General features: G+C 44.9%; 1 protein-coding gene across 4 annotated transcripts in view; it reads left to right on the forward strand.

Annotated features, from left to right (window-relative positions):
• The first annotated feature begins 5,900 nt into the window (after positions 1 to 5,900).
• ANO1 (anoctamin 1) overlaps positions 5,901 to 22,248 on the forward strand; it is a 77,447-nt gene continuing 61,099 nt past the window's right edge. For 3 of the 4 annotated variants that reach the window (XM_027903700.1, XM_027903701.1, XM_027903703.1), the window contains exon 1: positions 5,902 to 6,134. In XM_027903700.1, coding sequence (XP_027759501.1) covers positions 6,077 to 6,134 — 58 coding nt within the window. In that variant the 5' untranslated portion in view covers positions 5,902 to 6,076. Of the gene's footprint in view, positions 6,135 to 22,248 lie in introns of all 4 variants that reach the window. The other variant, XM_027903704.1, reaches the window with a different exon arrangement.

Consider the following 22,248-nt stretch of genomic DNA (forward strand, 5'->3'; position numbering starts at 1 on the left):
TACAGAGTCTAATCTTCCGTGGATAACAAATCTTGAGCTGTTTTAGTGTCGTATCTGCTGATAATGAACGAGGATATGAAAGTATTTAGGTCCTGGCATGCAAAAACCATCGCTGCTCATGGCAAAACTCCCATCACCATTAATGAAGTGCTAAAAACTTGTCTCTTAGTGGGCTGCCAACCTGTGCAGGATGGTAATTGTGCTGTAGAATGACTGTAGCACATGGGCTGCAGCCTTCCAGTATCCAAGCCACTTAAAGGGTATTAGCCTGAGTCACTGTTAGTGCCTCTTTGTATGTTATAAGAAAAGGCTTCGCTGCTTCAATTATAAATGGTGAAGCAACTGCAGGCTCAAAACGAAGTTGCAGAAAACACTTAGACTAAATGCATGTTGAGGGAGATGTTGGCTCCCATAAATGCAAAGAGTGGCAAGTGGATCACAAGTAAACGCTTCACTCCTTTTTTCCTCTTTGTGATTCAAGTGACTAAACCTCTAAGAGTAACTTCTGGTAAGCAATTTATATAAATATAAATATACATATATAATATATAAATATATAAAAATTTATATATTTAACCTTGATTGCTTAAGACCAAAGATGCAGAGGCAGGTTGTAGCACGCAGCTGCAGTTTGCACATGGGAGCAATGTGGGTTGATTTTTGCTTTGGACTGCACCCCACAAAAAAAAAAAAAAAGGAAAATCAAAAGTACATGAGAACCACTCTGATTTTTTTTATTTACCTGAAGATTCAGTTCAAGAAGGTAATCAATAGCTGCTGCTGTTAGTCACAGATCAAAGAGCAGGGAACATACACTGCTATGTCTAATGGAAATGGCCATGGACCAGCAGACTTGCCCTATAGCAAGAAGGGATTGAGACTAGGAAAAACTTCTCTAAATGCAAGGGTAATTTTAAGCATAGCACCAGATTCCCACAGGAGCTTGAAATGGATGATGGCAATCTCATCAAAAGGAGTGAGGAAACTCAGATCAGCAGTAGCTTGGGTCCAGTTGAATCTGCCTTGGGATAGAGAGGGGAACTGGATCCAACAGCAGAGGGTTTAAAAAATTTGGGAGTGGGCTCAGTTTCACTCCCCCACCCCTCTGGCTGGTGCAGCTGTGCAAGCCAAGGCTGTCATAATTTCCTTCCATCGGCAGCAAGGGGAGAATCAGAGACCAGCTGTGACTCACATGGTCTGAGTCAAATCTTCTCCCTCGCCGTTCCCGTGAACACAGCTTACAGCATCTTCTAATTTCATTTCAAAGCCCTGGCTGGGCTCTTGGGTGGTGTTACTTTCAACTGTAAATTGCCGAGGGGAGAAGTGGGAGGTTCCTCTGACTTTTTGTAAAATGACACTTGGAAACTTCGGCAGCATTAATGGGAAAACCCTGCGTGTTTCCCATCCTAGTGCCTAATAGCAACTGGTGAAAGTGTTTCATGGGGACGTGAGAAAGGGAATAGTCCTCACATATGCAGAAGCAGGGTGGGGGATTGTCTCTTAATTTCTTTTTTTTCTTATGCAGAACTTCATTTTCCACTTCTCTTACATTGTCTAAACTTGTGAAAATTGGTAATTCAAAGCATTTATTCTTAATTTAGGCACCGTATTGTGACCCCCAGCATGCTTCTGCCACTGGCACAGGCAGAGATCTGCAAGGTAGTGGATGTTTGTCACTATGGACATTGTTTTATTCAGTCCTTAAACCACCTGCAGCTTTGAGTATGTACTTGGCGTATTGGTATTTACAAACAGCAATGTTTTTCTCACTCAACTTTGGCAAAATGTTAAAACACACACACACAAAATATTTAAAAAAAAAAAAAAAGAAGCAGAGACTGTTCACAGAAGTAATATTTAACATAAGCATGCACAGAAGTGCCTGTGCTTGACATGAATGAGTTCAAAACATAGAAAATATCCTGTGCTTTATGTACATGAGCTCTGTATAAATGCTGAGTGTTATCCAGCCAAAAAACTTGCCATACTCTGAGGTCCCTTTAGCCCAGGGCCCAGTGTTTGTCAGTGGTAAGTGGTAAGGAAAGGAGATTAGAAACAGAACATCCTTCCCCACAAATGCCTTTCCAACCATCAGAGTCTTAAGAGCTTACTGAGCTGAAATTTGTAGCCAGACCACTTTGTACAGGAGACACTACTGGAGCTATTTTGCACAAATATTTCTCATCCCTTTTCCAGAAAGAATTCCTTCTGACCTGACTTGTATCTCATGAAAATGTAATTATGCTCTGTGTTATAGTTTTGTTATATTTACCATTATATAGTAATTTACACAATAATCCTATGGTTTCAGTTTACTATATGGAAAAAACCCTTTTCTTATTTATTTAATCTCGCCACCTGCTAATTTCTCTGGGTATGCCTTAGTTTTTATATTGTGACTTATCATTCCCAGTTTATCTTTCCCATGTTGCCTGTGATTTTGGGGTTCTCTGGAACCTTATTCTGTGCAACACACCCATTTTTTTTGCTGGTGAGTCAATGACAGGCAAGGAGTGTGTTGTGTGTAGCGGTGAAGGTGAGGAGCAGGGGCTCCACTGCTGTCACAGCCAGGGCCAGGGCTTGTTTCACCATCATGTGATTGTGTTCGTGCTGTTTTCGGGTGGCTGCCAGGGATATGGGCTCTTATCTCTGGATGCCCCAGCTGAACAGAGAGCTGGAGTGTATCCCTGCCTTCACTGAGTGCCCCTCAAAAGTGTAAAAGACTTCATAAAAATAGTTCAGAGGCAACTCCAAGGCAGGGAGGAGATTGGTGGGCTGTTTGGTTGGTTGGTGTGGCATTTGGGATGGTGGGGCCGGCGTTACAGGCAGGCATTTCCTCGGAGCCTGAGCACCCTGAACACCCAGAGCCTTCACTCAGCTTCCAAACACAGGAGCCAAGAATTGCATTATTATTGTTACAAAGGTACACAGTACATTTTGCAGGAGCAGACTGTAAATATTTCCAGCAATAGGTGTGGATGCCAAGCTTCGCTGTCGCCTTCCTAACCGTTAAGAAGGCATTTTTGTTTTATGGCACAGACAGTAGATCCTCCATCCCTTCGCCATCCTTCTCACAAGTATGTGTTGGGATGGCACACTGGGTTTATCACAGGCTGAGGAAGAAAACTGGAGCTGGAGTCTCTGCTTCCTGTCATCCCAACAGCCTATTTTAGCTCGTGGGGCTCTTGAGAAGACAAATCGTGTTTCCTCTGCTCTGGCGCGTGGTCGGAGCCCGAGCAGCCCCACTGCTCAGTTCTGTCACTTCAGGTGCACCAGTCGTCCAGCCCTTGTTAGTCTGCAATTAAAAAGTCCGTGTGCCCACACAGAGGAGCCCAGGGAATGTTGACAGGTAAAAGAAATTGTGTGGAGAAGCAGGACAGAGGGGTGGAGGTCAGGCAGGCTCCGTCCAGATGTTCTCCCGTTATCTTTATATCAGTTTCCAACAACAGGCTTCTCCATAGCACCTCAAGGATCTGCTAGAGCTCATCGAGGGGAGTGAGAAGGAAGCTTGTCCTGCCTCTCAGTGCTACTGGGTAGAGCACAGGTTCCACAGCACACTGAGATTCTTCCACTCAAATCTGGGCCATGTCAGCCCAGGACCTTCTGAAATAATACCAGGCAATTAATGTATTTTAATTTTCAGGACACTTTAAAAGTAAGGATTGCCCATTAACACTTAAATACCTGGAATGAGGCAGTAATGTCAACTTTATTTCTATTTATTTTCCACTCTTGGAGCTGGAATACAAGCTTAATTTTGAAAATACTGCTTGTCAGACTAAAACTTCCTAAAGCCTCTTACAAAATGATGTCATCAATCAGCAGGTCGACCTCTGGTTGGGCTTTCAGTTGGGAATTACCCACAGAAAAGGTATCACTTCAGTGGTGAAGGCACATTCTGTTCCTGCCCTGTGCATACATCCAGGCTGGGTTCCCACCCCAGCTGTACTCAGCAGATGCTCATGGAGCTTGTGGTCACGATGAGATAGGACACTGGAATCCAGCATTATTTCCAGATTTCTTTGTGTTTCACATCCGTAAAACAAATATATGTGTTGGTCTTGTGCCCACATTTGGTTCTGTCACAAATCTCCATCCAAAATAAATTAATTTTAGGCAAAGGGGAAAGAGCACGTTCCCAAGTGCCTTTGATCCTGGGTTAAGTAAGCTGGTAATTGAGGCTTCAGTGCAACACAATCTACTTGCCCTCTCTTCTGCTAAGAATAAACTAAGTGATGAGCATTTTAAAAACAGCCCAATCCATACTGTCTCAAAAAAAAAAAAATCCCAAAAGTTAAAAAAGGAGTTAAAAGATATGAAATGTACCCTGAAAGCATCTGGACTCAAAGCCAGATGGGTTTATAATCCATGAAGGAAAAGTCCATACATGTAAATTCCCTCACTTACGTGTTTATGTGTTGTTTTCTGTCCCTCCTGTCAAACTTCCAACCAATCCAGGTAAGATGATTTTACAGTTTTAAAAACACTGTCCCACGGGGACATCTGAGCTGTAACCTGCTATCTTTTGGGTAGCCAAGGGGAGTTGAGGGTGGAACCAGACCCATGAGCTAAGGGGGAACAGTGTCTGCTCGCTGTCACCAGGTGGGCACCCCTCTGCTCCCCCTGATGGTGGTGGGCTCCCCGTTTCCTGGAGGTGAGTACCACAGGCAAGATGCCACTCACAAGATGCCACTCAGCAATGTCCCTTTTGGGGGTGCAAATGGACCGGGAAGGGCCCGGGTACAGCGGGAGCACAGCAGTGCGAGGAGCTACGGCAAATGTGGAGTACCTGGGGTCTGACTGCCAAGAGCTGGGAAGCCTGCCAATCCTGCTTCCTTCTGGCAGAGCCCTTGTACGTTTCTCTTCGCGTTTTTGAGGGTTAAGTGCTTGTCTGAGATTAAAAAAAAAAATAAAAAAAAATTAAAAAAAGAAAAAGGGAAAAGAGTCGGGGAATGGTGCAGATAAATGTGTGTCAGTTTTGCTTTCTGCAGCACAGCACAGGCTCAGGAAGTAAGTTTGGAGACGAAGGAATCCCTGGGGGGCACTGAAAAGGGGTTTAAATCTGTGGAGATGAACAAGCCTGGAATCCTGTTCAAAATCCTGCACAAATACTGCAGCCACCCAGCGGGAGGTGTAAAAGGTGAGGGGCAGCTGTTTTACACCTCACATTCCTAAAAGCAAAGTTAAGAAAAGTAAGCCGGTGATGTTCTTTGAGGGCGTGACATGGTTGGTGTGTACGGTGACATCCAGAGCATCCCTCCTGGACCAGAGCTGGGAAGGAGGGGGTTGGGGGCAGTCTCAGCCTCCCTGGGAGATCACAGAATATGCCGAGTAGGAAGGGGCCCACAAGGACCATCAAGTCCAACCCTTAGCCCCGCACAGGACCATCCGCAAGAGACGGGGCGCCCCGGCATCAGCGGGGCGGAGGAGAAGCTTGTCACCGCTTCCCCAGCCCTGTCACCTTTCCCACCGGGACAGCGGGAAACGCCGGGCGGCGAACCGGGGAGGAGGGGTCCAGTTACCCCCAGACATCTTTTTAAATTTTTTTAAATCTCGTCTTATTTTTGCGAGACGGGGAGGCGCGGGAGCGTGGAAAAAAAAATTTAAAAAATAGGAAAGGGAGCGGGAAAGCACTGAGAGAGGACTCAGCGAGAGGGTCTTAGCTCTGTACAGCGTCTCCCCATCGCCGACCTTCCGCGGCCGCAGCTGCCGCCGCCGCTCCGCGCCCAAGGTCAGCGCAGGTACCCGCGGGGGCTCCGCGGGGGCGGCGCCACCGGGAGAGAGGGAGGGAAAGGAGGGAGGGAAAAGAGGAAAGGGAGAGGGAGGGAAAGGAGGGCCGGCTGCCCGCGGAGGGCCGCGCTCCGGCGGGCCGGGCCGCCCGTATTTAAAGTGTGCCGGGGGCGGCGGAGCCGCTCGCAGGGTGAGCGCGCCCTCCCCGACAGGCGCCGCGGGAAGGCGGCGGTGGCCGGGGGGAGGGTGGCTTGGAAAAAGGGAGGAGAAACAGCAGGAGGAGGAGGGATCCTGGCAAGTTCGGTGTGGTACCAAGTACAGGCGGGCTGCAGCGCTCGGACGGGCGATGGATAAGGATGAGATCCACCTGCGCAGGCTGCCGGCCGCCGCGCCGTGGGGACCGCGTAAGTGTCGCCGGCCGCGGCGGGGACGGTGCGGGATGGGGAGCGCTCCTGCCTGGCCGGGGACGGGCTCCGCGGGCCGCCCCGCCTGCCCCGATAAGGGATTTATTATTAGCGTTTCATCGACTATTTTTAAAAATCCAGAAATAATCTCCGCGGAGTAGCGGCGAAATGAAGTAGCTTTGTCCCACCTCCGCCTCCCCCCCGCACCAAACGGTGTAAAGTCCTTTTAACCTGCGTTAATATCGTAATTAAAAGCTCGTCTAGCTCCGGGGAAGCCACTCTAATTGCGAAAAAAATTGCCGGAGTACAAAGTATATGTGACAAATCCTTGAGCTGATGATTGCTGTTAATTCACACTGTGCCGGGGAAGTCGAGCTTAAAAAAAAAAAAAAAAAAAAAATCTGACTAAATGAAATGGATCTGTCTGAGATTGTCAGTAATGCTTTTACAGAACTGACTAAATCATGTATCTCGGTATCATTAACTAATGTGTGCAGCAAAATAAATTATATATATTGGAAGGGGACAATACATTCCTTGGCTGAGAAGTTACGGAGTGTTTGGAGCCAAAGAGCAGATCGTTTAAGTGGTAGGGGGTGGGAATTTCCTTGGCTTCCCTCTAGAAATAAATCACAGCTCGGTGCCTGTGTGCATGCATGTGCACCCACATGTGCATTTATATAAAATCTTCACACACACACACACACACTGTGTATATAAAACCTTCGCACACAGGCACTAGAACACAAATTTTGTGAGTACTATTTACTGAGCGCATTTTTGTCCCGGTTTAGAGACAATAAAACCGGGACTGAGATGCTAACCAGGAACATACTGGAACACATTTGATTATCCAGCTGAATTGTATACAAATGAAGTAAATTTAGCATGGCACCATTTATAAATTCCACGCTTTACAATCAAAATTCCAAATCTAACTGGTGGCAGCTAAGAATAGCACAGGGAGCCCTTTTCTTCTCTCCCTCTTTTTGGATTCCCACGAAAACTGTTATCCTGGAGTCTGCTCATTAAATGGCCAAATATTTCATCGGAGTTCAGCCCATTTCTAAAAGAAATGCTGTTCGCTCATCAAACCATAGGCTGGTCAGAGTGCTCAGAAGGAGAACTCTATTGTCTGACACAAAACAGGTGGGCTTTGTATCTAAATACTGGGGGACAAGGTTTCTGTATTCCAGTGGTTGTTCCTACCTTAACTTCTTTATGAAATTAGGGAGCTTGAACTTTTCAAAACTGTCATGGAGAGCATGGGGAGCTGAAGTGTTGTCACAGTACAGTGACAGAGATATCGGTAAGAGGACTACATGATAAAATGGCACTAGAAACTCCACCGCTACTCACGGGGCAGGTGGCAATTTATCATGAGGTAATCACAGCGATAGGGTGAGAGTCCCGAGAAATCCTTTGAGTGGCTTTTTATCTTTGGGAAACATAGTATTTTGCAGTGACATTATTTAATTTCCTGAGTCACCCATAAGCAGCATGAGCGCTGTGCACCAGCTTCATTGATGAGTTCAAGGAGCAGTTTTGCTCTCGGAATTGCATGTTTGTGTTTCTGCTGTTAACCTGTGCAAAAGAGCCTGTTTGTAAAAGCTGGTTATAAGATGAAACTCCCGTCTAATTACATAGCACAGCCATGTATTGTGGTACAAATCCTATCCAGTTGTTTGGTAACTTCTGCATTTATTGCTGGAGAGACGTGTGGAGACACAGCCTTGATGTTTGTACGATCTCCTTATACTCAGAAAACCTCCTGCAGGCAGCAAAGGAGGCTTACTTGTTACAAGGAGTTGGGAAAAAATTTGGGGTCAGTGAGAGGATGATGTGAGACAGGAAAACAAAAGGGAAAACCTGTGGTCCTATAAGCTCTGGATAAATACTATCTGTTGCCTACATCCAAAGGACCGTTTAACTTGTCGCTCACAAGGAAAAAAAGTGACCTCAGCACATTATTTTTGGCTCTTTTGGTGGCATGAAAGGACAGGTGTCCCCAGCTACATCTGTGCTCTAAGGAGCCAGGCAATGCAGCTGATGCCTGTCAGCTTGTTATATGCAACTCCTTCCTCATGTCCTGGGGTAACAAGGGCATCTGATAAAGGCTGGATGAGGGTCAGAATTGGGGTGGGCTCTGGGGAAAGATGCTGGCATGTTGGCTTCTAAGAGGACCGTGGTGATGTTCTGTCACTTCAGAGAAAAGCTTAGAGGCACTGGGGAGGAGTGCTCAGGACTGAGCACAGGTGTAGGATTCAGGTCTCTACCCCTCAACCTTTCAGCAATCAAAAATTCCCCGAATGGACATCTACCCCCATTGAAAACCATGGGTGAGTTTTGTCACTAGCTTAAATGTTGTATCTCTGGAATACTTTGCTCACTCTAAGGCTGGGACCTCCAGCACAGCTCTGTAGGTTTTCGGTACATATTGCCCTGCTTCCCATGGTAGCACTGCAGCTATTCCCATTAACGGTGAAAATGATGAAGCATATTAAGCTAATAATTAATCAGAGATGACAAGGGACTAATAACTGTATTGATTTAATTAGGACTTCTTTTCCAGCTCTGTAACTTGCAGTCATGCACATCATTAACTTAGTTTTTTAATTTGTCGTAGTAACTTATTAATTTCTGGGGAGCGAGCGCGCGCGTGGCCGGAGCAGCGGCTCTGGCTTTGTGCCTCAGTCCTGTCCAGGACTGACAGCAAGCAGGGCACTCTGTCAGCCCCTGGGAGCTCCTGCAGAGCACTGGGGCGGTGGGAAACAGGGAATTGCAGAGCCAGGTGTGGTGGATGAGCCGGGAAGGCACGTGTAGCTCTCTGGCTGCTCACTGCGGTTGTCCGGGTGTGATGTGAAATATGGGGTAAAAGCAACGTGCCAGAGCGGGGAGGCGGGAGAGGGACCCTGGGAAGGAGCAGCATTTGTTGGCATCGGGAAGGGAAAAATGTCCCTTTTGACTTGAGTTGCACCCTTTGAATTCTGGCGATTTTGAGAAGAGGAAATGCTTGGGGACGTGCTGTGGTTGGAAAATAAGGCTCACTTTAAATTAGAATCACTTTGGGGAGAGGAGGAAAGGAAGGGGCTGTAGCAGGCATGATAAACAGGACTTTACTGTGTGAAAGGCTGACGAATGCCAAGTTTACTCATCTTTCCCCTCCCCTGTTTTGTTGGGGATACTTGGCACTCGCTGGGCATGCCTGGCATCTTATGCAGCCGGGTCCTCAGCAAGATCCCCTCTGATACACTGCTGACCAGAAACTTCTCCAGCAGGGAGAAGCTGTTCTCACTGAGATCATAGTGCTAAATAGATGGTTGTGTTGCACTGTGCAGCAAGGTTTGGAACTTGTGGAGAGAGACCCCGTCAACACGGAGCACAGAGCTCAGCATCCTGCTCTGTATTAACAAGGTACTTGTAAAACCTTTGCCCCACGCCATAGGAAGGCTGATTCCTCTGCTTTATCCTCATTTGCTGCAGAGGGCAGTCAGCACAGGGATGAGAGCTGTGCAAACCAAAAGCACCAAGCAGGCTCTGTAGGAGAGCCTGTCTGAAGTCCTTGGCATTGTCCTTGGGCAAGATGATGGGGAGTTTGGAGTATTTACCCTATCAAGCATGCATTTCATATAGAAATGGGTAATTTTCATATGGAAATATTGTTGGGTCACTGTGCAGGTGAACTGTTGGTCTGGTGAGCTCCAGGAACAGAAATCACCGCTTTCCTTATTTCTTATGGGTGTTTTCAGGGATTCTGAGAAAGCCTTTCTGCACACAGCCTCATACCTTATTACACAAGCCAAGTTAGAAACAGTTCTGCCTAATTTCAGAGGCTGAAGGAGATGTTTAGATGGGGATGGGAACGTTCACCTTCCAGACCTCACCCGTGTTTGCATGCCAACTGGAGATTATGGCAGGACGTGCAGTTCTGTCATAGGTACAAACCCCAAGAGGAGTTTTACAAATGACAAATTTTCAGGGGTTGGCAGCTTTGCTGAGACCCTATCAGGGTGTTATTTTCAGTGGTGCTAAGTCATCTTGTGCCAGCTGTTAGATCTAAGCCATGTCACTAACGCCGAGCGACTCCGTTCTGCTGCTCTGAAGAGCAAAATAAATAAATTTAAAAAAAAAAAAAGATAGTGGTGTCTGCATTGTTCCTGAGAGGTAATTTGTGGTAGATATGGGCCTTTTAGCAACAACCACGGAGGCTGCCTCGCTTGGGAGGCTGGGAAGGCACAGGAAGCAAAGCTCCTCGTGCTGGGCTGCATTAGTCACCACAGCAGCTTCACAGGCAAGCCCACAGGCCCTCCAGGGAAACGGGTTCTTATTTATTTGGTTTAGCCTTTGATTTGTATCCCTCTTCCCTCTGTTTCTGAAAGTAGTACTACATCCTGGTGGGAGGGCCAGCCCTTCTCCCTGCCCCCTAACCTCCCTGTATCCTTTAGCCTTTATCTGCAGCAGCTGACCCGTGTCCCCGTGTACATCCTCGCTCCGTTTGTTCTGTTCCTTTGTGCTGCCCCGTGGGTTCTGCCGTTTCAGCTCCCTTTGCTGTTCCCAGTGTCTTGTCCCTGCCTCTGCTGTGTGGCTGGCCCACATGCCAGGGTTTTCTGTCTTCTTCAGACTCCCACAGTTCACATTTTTGAACCTTCTACTGGCAGTCTGTCCTTCCAGCTATTACGGGAATTATTTCCAGATTTGACCTGATGGAAAGATAGTAGCAACACCAGATCCAGTGCCATTCCTCTTTAATATCTTTGCCTGCTTACCTTATCTGCATATCTGATTTATTCTTGGCAGCTCTGTATCTGTGCTAGGACCTGGATGCACATTCCTATTCCTATCAGTGGTATATTAATAATGTATACAATTACTGAGATGTCCTTTTGGGCTGCAGCTCTGCAAGATGGAACCTTTTCTTTTTTGAAGCTGACACAAACACCTATGACTTTTCCCACACAACTGTAAGTGATCTGTGGGAGTTTTAAATTCTGTAGTCTGTTATGAAAAGCCTAAGTGGTTTGCAGGCATTAACTGCTCTTTTTATATCTTATAAATTATTTAACTTCTGTCATGACAGCAGTGATACATAACAATACAAGTTATGTATTCCTGGCTCCCAGTCCTGCTGTTTTACCTCTCCCTCTGTATCCTTTGGAGGGAGAAACTTGATGAGCATGTACTAAAATGAGAAAAAAAACCTCTGTTTTCTAAACACATTGCAAATATTTGTTGCCCCTTGTACATCTTCACTGACGTCAGCTGATATCCTGCTTGCAGAACAAGCTTGGAATATTGCAATAGGGATCTGTGTGTTGATAAGTGACGTTCACTAAGAAAAAAAATTGACCAGGGAGAGAGAAATACATTACAGGGCATTAAATTAGTTAAAAAAAAGGAAAAAGTCTAGCAACTAAATTACATTTCCAGTGCGGATTCAGGACACATTGTTAAAAATTGAATAAGAAAAGTGAGCAGATACTGACTTCAGTGACATCACTGAGGTAAAAGTAATGAACTCAGAGTCCTCTGAATACATTTTGAAACTCTACTTTTTAACAAGATATAGAGGGAGTTTTATAATTGTTCTTCAGAAGCCAAAAAAGAGCCAAGGTGGAAGGATGTGCAGCCAGGGCTGAGCATCATTCAAAGTTTGGGGTTTTTTACTACTTTGAAGTAGGGAAGGTGACAGACGCTAGTTCAGTGCAGCAGTAGCAGGCAAAGACAAGCCCATCCTGTATTTATGTGTGGTCATTGGTACTGTGGCACTTTGGCTGATGACGCACGGCTAGATATGTCAATGGATGTGCTTTGCAATTTTTCCCGGGTTTTGGCAGGCAAAGATGTAAAATCTTGTGTGACTTTATGCTTGTGGTATGATTGCCCAGAAAAAAAAAAAAAAAATCTACTGCAGACTGCAAAAGATGGAAGCTTTTATGCAAACACTGTCCCATTCATCACAGTGAGTTGCACCGCAGGTTTTGTAGTGATAGATTCATGGGATTTTGGCAAATCAGCAAGACAAGGAAGAAGAAGGGTTGTGCGGGAGTGCTGCATTCACTGATGTGTGCCTGGGAGTTGGCCATTCAGCTCCATATTAAATCACCTCTTTGTTTTTAATTAGCATTGGCATCATCAGAGAATCACAGAATGGTTTGAGTGGGAAGAGACCCTAAAGCTCATCTTGTTCCAACCCCCCTCCCGTGGGCAGGGACACCTTCCACTGGAACAGGTAGCTCAAAACCCCTTCTAGCCTGAACACTTCCAGAAGTGGGGCAGCCACATCTTCTTTGGGCAACCTGTTCCCGTGCCCTATCACCCTCACAGTAAAGAGGTTCTTCCTAGTACCTAATCTAAACCTGCCAAAAATCAAGCCCTCCCTGCTTGAATACATTCCCCCTTGTCCTATCACTATGTGCCCTGGTCCACAGTTCCTCTCCAGGTCTCCTGGAGCCCCTTGTAGGGGTTCTAAAGTCTTCTCAGAACCTTCTCTTCTCCAGGGTGATCAACCTCAGCTCTCCCAGCCTGTCTCTATACATGGTTCTGAGCGTCTTCGTGGCCTCCTCTGAACTTGCTCCAGCACATCCACACCCTTCCCATGCTGGGGACCCTCAGTTGAACACAATACTCCAGGGTAGAGGGGCAAAATCACCTCCCTCGACCTGCTGGCCACTCTGTTTTTGATGCAGCCCAGCACACACTGACAGCTCATATTGAGTTCCTCAGCAACCAACACCCCCAAGTCCTTCCCCTCAGGGCTGCTCTCAATCCGTTCTCTGCCCAGCCTGTGTCTGTGCTTGGGATTGCCCCAGCTGAGGTGCAGGACCTTGGTCTATTCATATGGAAGAGCTGATCTTGAGACCTTTTCTTGTGTGTTTAGCCTGGGGTGGACACTGCTGATGGAAGGTGTGTGTGGAACAGTTTGGGATGTGCCAGCTGATGTATCTGGAGGCAGGTACCAGCTGTGGGACCAGCGGGTGGATGAGACTAAGCAGACCACGTCCAAGCAGCTGTAGCTGTGTGGTGAAAGCACCCTTTCCCCAGGCTTACTAGTGGAAACTACTACACTATTGTCTGCATCCTGTGCTCCTGGCACGGAGTCTGAGACTGGTCTAAAGAAGGAAAATGGTTCTCTGTGTGTAGTCTCAATGTTGGTATGTGGTCAGCAAACCTCATCCAGATGCTTGTATCTCGCTGCATACTTCTGAATGTTCTTTTTCTGATGAATGGCAAGAACAGGTTTCTAAAAATAAATTAATGGTTTTCCCTTTTTACTTCCTGTGACTTAATATACTTTATTTATCTATATAGCTACTAGTCATCATCATTCTTCAGCTCACTGGAGTATAAACAGAAATGAGCCTGAGTCACAAAGTAAGGATGTGGAGCCAGGCTTTTTCCAGGATTTTAGCCAGGTGTAGGAGTTCCGGCTCTGGGTTCATGGAGGGAAAAGGCTGGCCCTGGGGCCATGCCTCAGGGGTCTCACATATGAAATATGGAGATGAAAGACTGCCCACTCTGCTGCTTTCTGCGTCTTCTTCACAGGTGGTAAGACCTTGCAGCTCCGGGCAAAGAGTTAAAAAAAGTAATTAAACGTAGAATTTTAAGGTTAGTTTACTAATAAAATAATAAAAGCAGAGGGAGATCCCGGTTAAGTATTGCTCTCTCACAATCCCTAAAGATTGTTGATCAACCCAACATCCAAAGCAACAGTTACTCTCATTTAATCAGCTCAAGCAACGTACTTTGACAAATTCACTCTCCTGGGGGATACAGACAGTTCCTCCTGCTGCTGGTAGTGTGCCCCAAACCAAGCATAAACCTGAATGAAACAGATCTGAAAATAAATGAATGTTACCAGGAATTTAAAGGTTAATGGTCTCCTTTTTTGTATTTGCCCACTAAACTTTAAGACTGCCTCCATACATCAGTAGCAGAACAGGCTGTAGTTCTGTTTACTCATTAGAAATGTGAAGTAATCCAACCTAAAACATCCTGAGCATCATTTCCTTGGCCAGAATATGCCTTGGGGGGTACCTCTCTTTGTGGCCAAGCAGCACATCTGTATGTTAGAAGGTGTATTAAATAGGAAAGACATAAGATGTACTGGACAATGGGAATTGGTGCTCTCTGAAGCTTTTTGTGTCAAGGTATGTGTCTTGTGGAAGAAGTGGACTTGCTGACAAACAGAATAATGAAGAGTGAGTGTCAAAATACTCCAGTTTTTTTTTTCAACTAGCAGGACTGATTGTATAGAGGGTGTGAATTGAGTGATCCTTAACTTTTCTGTCAGGGTTTCTGGGGATATGGGTACCAGCACTGTGCTCGTAGGGTTGTGTTTGCAGCTCCATCGGTTTGTCTGTGAACAGTCTTCTGGGGTTTAGTGTTGACATCAACAGGGACAGAGATTTGAAATGTTATTTCGTCTTTACAATTGCTGTCGATAATCCATTTGGCAGGAAGCTGAGAGTGGCTAAAGGCACGAGAGAGCAGCTTAAGGTACGTTGCCAGGACATACTTCAGCTAACAGAGACAACTGTTTCTATGCTACAGATCTGTATTTCAAATTCAGCATGTTTTGAGAAATATTTTACTTCACATGCCCTGAGATGTAAGATGATGTCTGGGCTCTTGGAACAGAAACAGCTCCTGTTTCTGAACAATTGTACTCAAGGGCATCCAGAAGATTCTCCTTGAGCTCACCTGGTTGGAAACCAGGTTGAGAGGCAAAGGCTGAACACCTAAATCGTGCCCCAGCCCTTTTGCACATGTTTTAGAAGTGCAAAGTATTTCTTTAGCTGTGGATCTTAGAGGACTTCACAAATTTTATTGAGACATCAGGAGAACCTGTCAGCTTCATTTGCATTGCGTGCATTTGCTGTTGCAGAACTTCTGTTGTAAGACAAGAGTGAATATGTTGAATTTATGGGTTTTACAGGTAAGAGAAAACAAGAATTGTCATTTTAGTTCACTTGACACAGATTCAGCTGCAAGAAGAGAATACTTGTCCAGGGTAAGAGCATGAGCATTGTGTAGGTGAGGGTGGAAGCAGAGCGATGTGTATTAAACCCAAATTAAATAGGGTAAGAGTGTTCTAAGTGCTCCTTAGTTCAAACTGGAGTTTAGACCATCAGCCTGTGCTTATCCATCCTGCTATTTACTTTTGACTGATGGGTGTCATCACACTGTAAAATCTGGCCCAAATGAAACAGCTTATTTTTTTGAAATTGCAGCTGCTCATTTTCATTTGGGAAAGAATCTGCTCTCTCAAACACGCCAAGAATAATGACAAGTCATGGACTGCAAGAGAAATTGTGCTCACCAGTACCATTCTCACTCTGCTGTAATGACTTGTCTTTTGTGTGTTGGGATAGAGTATTTTTGATTAATCCTTACCATTTAAGGCCCATCTAACAATACAAATGAATAGCTGGGTGACAAAAACCAAAGACCGCGTACTAATTATAAGCGGAAGAGCAGAAACAGGTTTTGGTTTAGATTTTAAACGTTGTTACATACCAGAGGCATAGAAATCAAATCTAAGCCTTTTAAAGCTAGTAGTTTCTAAATGGCAGATGAGTTAATTGAATTTTTAAAGTTCCTCCTTTTAGCATCTAAGGAGCTCTCCGTTAAAAGAACCAGACTGTCGTTTCCAAAACAAGATCTTTGTTGTCTTGATAATAAAAATTAATGAAAGCTTTCCTTTTTTCTCTTTCTCCTCAGTAGGTTTTCTCAAAATAGCTCATGGGGGCTGTATCCTGCAATTTGCTGTGCCCTCTGGCCCTCATCCAGTAAAGCACTTAAGTGTACGAATAGCCCTGCTTTTGGTGGCAAGTGGGCAACTGAGCAGGAGAGCCTCCCACGTGTCCCAGCAGTTTCCACACATCCCTGTTTCTGTGGGAAACCTGCAGCACAGTTCCCACCCTCCACAGTGTCTTCTCCACCTAATGTGGGCAGTATTTCACAGCACAGCCCTCACCCTTCATTCCTGCATCTGTTTCAGGAGGTTTGAGGGTTATTTAGTGATAATCCTTGCATTTCAGGTGGAGGTTTTGCCATTCCTCTTAATTTTGGAAGCGAAGCACTTTTCTAATGGTAGTTAAGGAGTTTAGCATCTCCCCAGTCGTGACACTCAATCTTTCAAGTAAAACCCCGTTGAAGCAGTTCCTGGGAGCCTGTGATTGATTTCAGTGCAGCAATTACTCTGTATTGACTGACTTGGAGCACATTGTCCGTCAGGAGCAGGGTTGGTTTGCAGGAAGCTTTCATGTTTTTCACGTGGCAAATAAAATCAAGGACCCTACCAAACATATTTCAACCTTAATGTGAACAAAATAGGCATTTAAATCTCATACGTTGAGTGGAGGGCGTATATTGTGCTGTCATTTAATAATTTAAGTAGGAAAGTAAAGATTTCTCATAACCAGATTATTACCAGGGACTGTCTTTTCTCTGGGGATTGGTGTTGCTGTCAGACCAAAACACGGAGCTAATTCCAACTTCTACCCCTTCTCAGGTTTAAGACCATTGCTCTTTCTGTTTCTCTCCATCACATTTTTCTTGCCACTGCTTTCTTTTTGCCCCCCTTTTTTTTTTTAATTAGTTTTTAAAATTCAAAAGATGGAGAAAAGTGGGTATTACAGAAACAAAGCCAGAACTGGGTAGAGAAAATGTTTCAGCCATCCACAGACAGGAAATCTGAGCTCCTCTGGAACCTGAATGAATCCTGGAGCAGTCCTGTTATTTTTATGTATTTATTTCCCTGTTTGGCTGTTCTGTCTGCTTTTCCCATGTTATCATCAAAGCTGCCCCAGAAGGGACAGTTGTGAAACAGAAACTATCTGTGAGTGGAGGAACAAAACTAGAGCTTTTGTTAAGCTTGGTTTTAGCAAAACAAACAGCTATAATTGCCATAAGTATTTGCAAATGTTGCTGCTCTCTTCTGAGTGTGTTTTACCATGGGGGGGAAACAGGGACAGGCAAGAAGAGATGTTGGTGGCAGCCCCATCTCCTCCAAACTTGTGTTGAGCCAGTACAGTGGTGGTGGTTTCTCCCTCTTCCCACTCTGTGCCCTGGCCAGACTTAGGTTTGCAGCACTGAAGCTGAAGGAAAAAAATAGTTTCTTCCCCTGGTTCACATGAACTGCTTTGAACTGGAACAGATGTGGATGTACAGAACTGTCTGCTCACAGCGGCCGTTCCATTTATAACCACGGGTTTTCTATTCAGGTCTCTTTATCATTTTAACTTATTTTCTGTTTCCACGTCCTTTTCCACAATAAAATATTCTTAACTAAATGGGTTTTCAGCTCACATCCAAAACCTTTGCAAGTGCTGTTCCTTACTTGAACTTACAGTGCCAACGTTATTGTTCAGTGATTTTTCTTTTTGGGCTTAATAATGATGCCCAGAGGAGGCAAGGTTGAGTTTGGTTTTGTGGTATTTGTAAGGTGGGGTTCAGAATATCAGTTTATTACCAAATTAGGGCAGAATCTGGAGTCTAGTGGTGTTAAAATCTCACAGAAGGTGTTTGTAATATCTAACTTCCAAATGGCATTCCTATTAATTTTCTGCTTTGTTGAACTGCATTCGACTCTGGTGTACAAAATAAGTTTGTGTGCAACCCAGACCAGAATTGTTCCAGTGAGTACAGATAAGGGATTCACATTCAACCACAAAAATTCAGCCCATGGTGCTGTTTTTTGCTCTGTGTTTTTCACAAACTCCTGCTTCAGAGTATGTTCATTCACTGTTTCATTTGATTAAGTGCTCAGTAATTAATTCCACCAATGCTCTGCTAAGTGAGAAGGTGAGTCCTGCACTTCCCTTTGACCAAATCACAGGGATGTGTCCTGGGATGAAGAAAAAATGCATGAAAAGATGAAATCAGTGGTGGTGTTTGGTTCAAGCTGATCAGTCATGCCTCTCCTCACTTGAGCCGACCATGTGGCCTTTATTACAAAACTAGGAATTCATTTTTTTAGAGTTACTTCAGTTTGTCTGTCCTCTAATTTTCTATGGAGACAGTCAGTTGTTTGTACAGTGGAGACTGTACATGTCAAGTTCTTTGTTTTATTCATTGCCTTCGGTTGACACAGAAAACAAAAATCTCATCGAAATTGTGGAGACAGATAGGATTTTAATCTAAACCATATTAAAAGTCAAACCCCTCCATAGCCACAGGTTTTCTTGGTGTTCAACCTCCTGCACTCCTTTTGGGAAGGCCAGAGATTTTTCTTCGTATCTGAAGGCACTTTTCTGGTTGACTCAATACCATCTCTAAAAGTGGATGATACAGCCCTGTCAAGCAATGCTGGGATGGTGTTGGGATGCTTCAAGGAAACGTTCCAGGAACAGTACCCTGGGCTGTGGATTCCTCACAGCACTGGGCAAGAATCACCTTGCTGTTGTTGGGTTACTTCACATCGCTCAGGGAAACCAAAATTAAAGTAGGTGTTTGAAGTGTGGAAAAGAGAGTTTCAGTAGTTCCATTGTAATGAATAGACACAAAAGGAACTTCTGTGCTTAGTCTGGTTTTACCAATGCTAAAAGATAAGATCCCCATCTGTCAGGCTGATATGGTGTAGGCTAGTTTCTGACACACAACTTGCACTCACTTAGACTCAATTAAACTCTTGTGTGCTTGTACCCCCAGGATGTACCTTCCAGCTGAAGTGCTTCTCTTGCTCTGTCCTCCTTCCCATGATCACTTTCTGTTTCAATAGCTACAGTTTGCTTTATTTGCTCAATTTAATTTCCATTTAAAGTTTCCTCTAAGAAAAAAGTGCAGATGTTCAACTGCAAACATTTTTTTTTTTTTTTTTAAAAAACCTCTTTGAATGTTTCTGGTTGTACTGTACATTTCCCCTGTGAAGGAAACCCTTTGCACATCACCCCCACGGCAGAACTTTTCTCTTGAACTCTCCTCATGTCCTTGCACTACCCTTCCGCAGCTTCTAACAAGAATTAAAGCTCCATGGGAACATCCCCAAGTGCACAACCACATCAAAGCTGTGGTTGGAGTCCAGCTCTCAAACAGCCCCCAAAGTTGGCCAAGCCTGGTGTGTCAGTTCTGGTTTGATATGTTGTGTAGGGGCCCTACGTGCAGCGTTCAGCGGAGGCTGGGGACCAGACACCGAGTTCCCAAGAGCTAATTGCTGTCTGGACTGAGGCAACATCTCCTTTATCCATCTCTGCAACTTGTCCACATGAGTTGTTTAATCCTCTCTTTCACCAAAGCACCACGTAATTTGTCTGGTTTTAATATTGACCAGTAGTGATTCCTTGATGTGAAGAATGTGCAGTGAGGGAAAATCTGTTTACAGTTCTTTGATAGATCAGTTCCAGTTTTTATTCACGTTTGCCAGTTTTATTGACTTCATTTTTAAGGCAAAATAATTACATGGAGTCTGGTTTTAGTCGAGGACTTTTCTGGTTTATGTGAGGAACAGACAAAGACCTGTCACGTCGGAAGGGTGAAATCAGGTGGGAAAAAAGTGTTCTTTCCCTTCAACAAATAAATCAAGTGCTTCCACCCTAGAAGAATATCCAGTACTGTCACATGTGTGGGCACTAAGGATAAGCAGACACATCAACAAACGGAAACCTCTGACAAGTTTTAGGTGTGTCACTTGGATGTGGGATGTATCTTAGTAGACAGTCTGTCACTTTTATTCCCTAATAACTTTTGACAAGAGACAGACAATACTGCTGAGTTTATTTTAAGGTAGATTGTTGAATTTTGTGTCTGTTCTCTTTCTTTCTTCCCTTTTTTTTTTTCTTGGATACTTTCTCTTTTTCATAAAAAAAAGTGCCCCAACTATTTGTTAAACTGGTTCTATTTGGGGAGGAAGCAATGGATGCAGAGGGCAGCTGGATGCTGTTGGAGTGTTAGTTCCATGGCTGTAGGAGATGTGTGCCCAGCTCCCATCCCTTTGCCATGTGCCTGTGCTCATGGAGCTGGGATGAAGCTCCACGGGCTCTGGGGGGCCCCATATGCAGGAAAAGGATGAACCTCCTGAGCTGTCCCCGAGGTTCACATCAAAGAATATGGTACGCTTTTTTTTAATTTTAATTTTCTTTTTCTTTCTGGATACTTTTCCTTTGCTCAGCTGAGCACTCGAGAGTACTGGTGAGTGCTGAGAGTGGTGCTGGCAGAGGTCAGTCTTGGGTCCCTGAAAGCCCCAAGCCTTCCCTGGCACTGCTGAGCAGCCCCCCCAAATCGTATGGTTGTCCAATGGTGGATCATATGTCTAAAAACATAGGTTATCTGAACAGTACTTGTGACCAAAAGGAGATTTAAAGATCTGGGTCTCCAAAAAAGCAAAGGGTTTGTTTGTCAACTGGTGCCTGAGCATGCTTGGTGCAGACCACTGGTGCTTTGCTGTCCCTCTGTGTCCAGCTGTGTTCTCCCAACACCGAATGCATCCCAAGACTCGGCACCCCAAGGGGTGCTGAGTGCCCTCAAATCCCATCTCTTCCCACGGTCAGAGGGCACCAGGGAGGAGCAGAGAGTCAGAGGCAGAGCCAGGCAGCTGTGTGGCCGCAGTGCCTCACTGCCTCCTGGGGCTGGCTCCTTTGGGATGGAGGATCCAGGACCAGAAGAAACATAAGAGTCCTCCTGGGACGAATGTGGGAGCGTAAGAGCAGGGAGGCTGCACCTGAGAGGAAAGGGGATCTTTTTTAAAGCTGTTGAAAGTGGGTAATTTTGGGTGATCTCAGTCTTTTCTAGCTTCTCCTCTTACACAGACTGATTTGTTTTACATCTGGGGCCCGATCGATAGATAAGGCATGGGAATATTTACTCACCAAATTGGAAGGGCACAGGAGTTCGCTGTGGGAAACCAGCACATTCCTATGGGCTGGATCTCCTGGAAGCCACAGGATATGTTCCAGGCATATCCCACAGCCTCCTCTGAGGAGGGGGCAAGGATTCTTAGCCCAAACAGAGGGAGGATAATTTACTCCTGAAGGATTTTCTTTCATATTCACGACTTCCGAGCTCCACGTCAGTCAGGAAAGTTGTTGTTTGAGAGGCTGTTTTTGTGAAACACCTCATTCCTGAATCCAGGGTGCTCTGCTTCAGTTGGTGTCTTTCAGTGAGAGTTTGCATTTTTCAGTGAGAGTTTCGCTGTGCATTTTCTGTGTGTCAGTGGTGTTGTACAGCAGTGTGGGTGTGCAGCATAGGATCAAGGAACTCTGGTTTAAAAAAAAAAAAAAAAAAAAGAGAGAGGAAAAGCCCCGTCTTACCCCACTGGATTTATACAGTGAAATGAAGAACTTGGACCATGAGGGTTACAACTGCAGCATTTCTGAGCCTTTGCATCAACAAAGTGCTTTTCTTTCTGTTGTGTGTGGGTTTAGAAGCAGGGATTTTACAGCAATACCAACTTTAGCTCTTCAGGAGGCTTTGCTCCATCCTCAGCATTCTCCTGCTTAAACACTTGATCAGTCATTTATTGATTGAGTTTGCAGCCTTTACCTTTCCTTGGAGTTTCTTTTCCTTCCTTTCTTTCCACTCTAATTTACACTATAATTTTACATCTTAAAACTTCAATCCTGTCATTCCTTACTTGCTTCATGTAAAACTTTAACCCAGTCAAAAAGTCCAGATAGAAGTGAAGAGATGGGTGTGTACAAGGATGTCTAAAAGCTGCTGCTGTGCTAAACCTTTCTGGGAGCACCAAAGAGAAGCTTATCCTTTAAACTCTCTTTATAAGGCTTCAGGAGGGAATGACTTGCAGCATTTATTTTTCATGGTGGGGCTATCATCAAGTAAAAATCAGTCTGGACTAAGTGAAACTGATAGTCACCAAAGTATGTGTTACAGTTTGGAAATGTCTGTGAGAGGCTGTCACTGAGAACAGGCCAAAAATGGAACCTGAAAGAAGAGTTAGGAAGGAGTTGGAATGTTATTAAAGCTATAATTATAAACATAGGAGGTATTTTGATATTGTTTCTTTTCTTTAAAGCTTCCATGTGAACGGGACTGGGAGTTTGCTGAGGGGAAGATGCACATTGTCTCACCAGATTTGTGCATTCAAATAATGAATTATGAATTGTAAGATTTCCAGTATTAGTGTTTTCCACTGGCTGTAACCAGTAGGTAGGTAGCTGAC

The sequence above is a fragment of the Empidonax traillii genome, unplaced genomic scaffold (genome assembly GCF_003031625.1).
Source record: "Empidonax traillii isolate 1590-97213 ecotype Southwest subspecies unplaced genomic scaffold, ASM303162v1 scaffold992:size1346157, whole genome shotgun sequence".
Taxonomy (NCBI): Eukaryota; Metazoa; Chordata; class Aves; order Passeriformes; family Tyrannidae; genus Empidonax; species Empidonax traillii.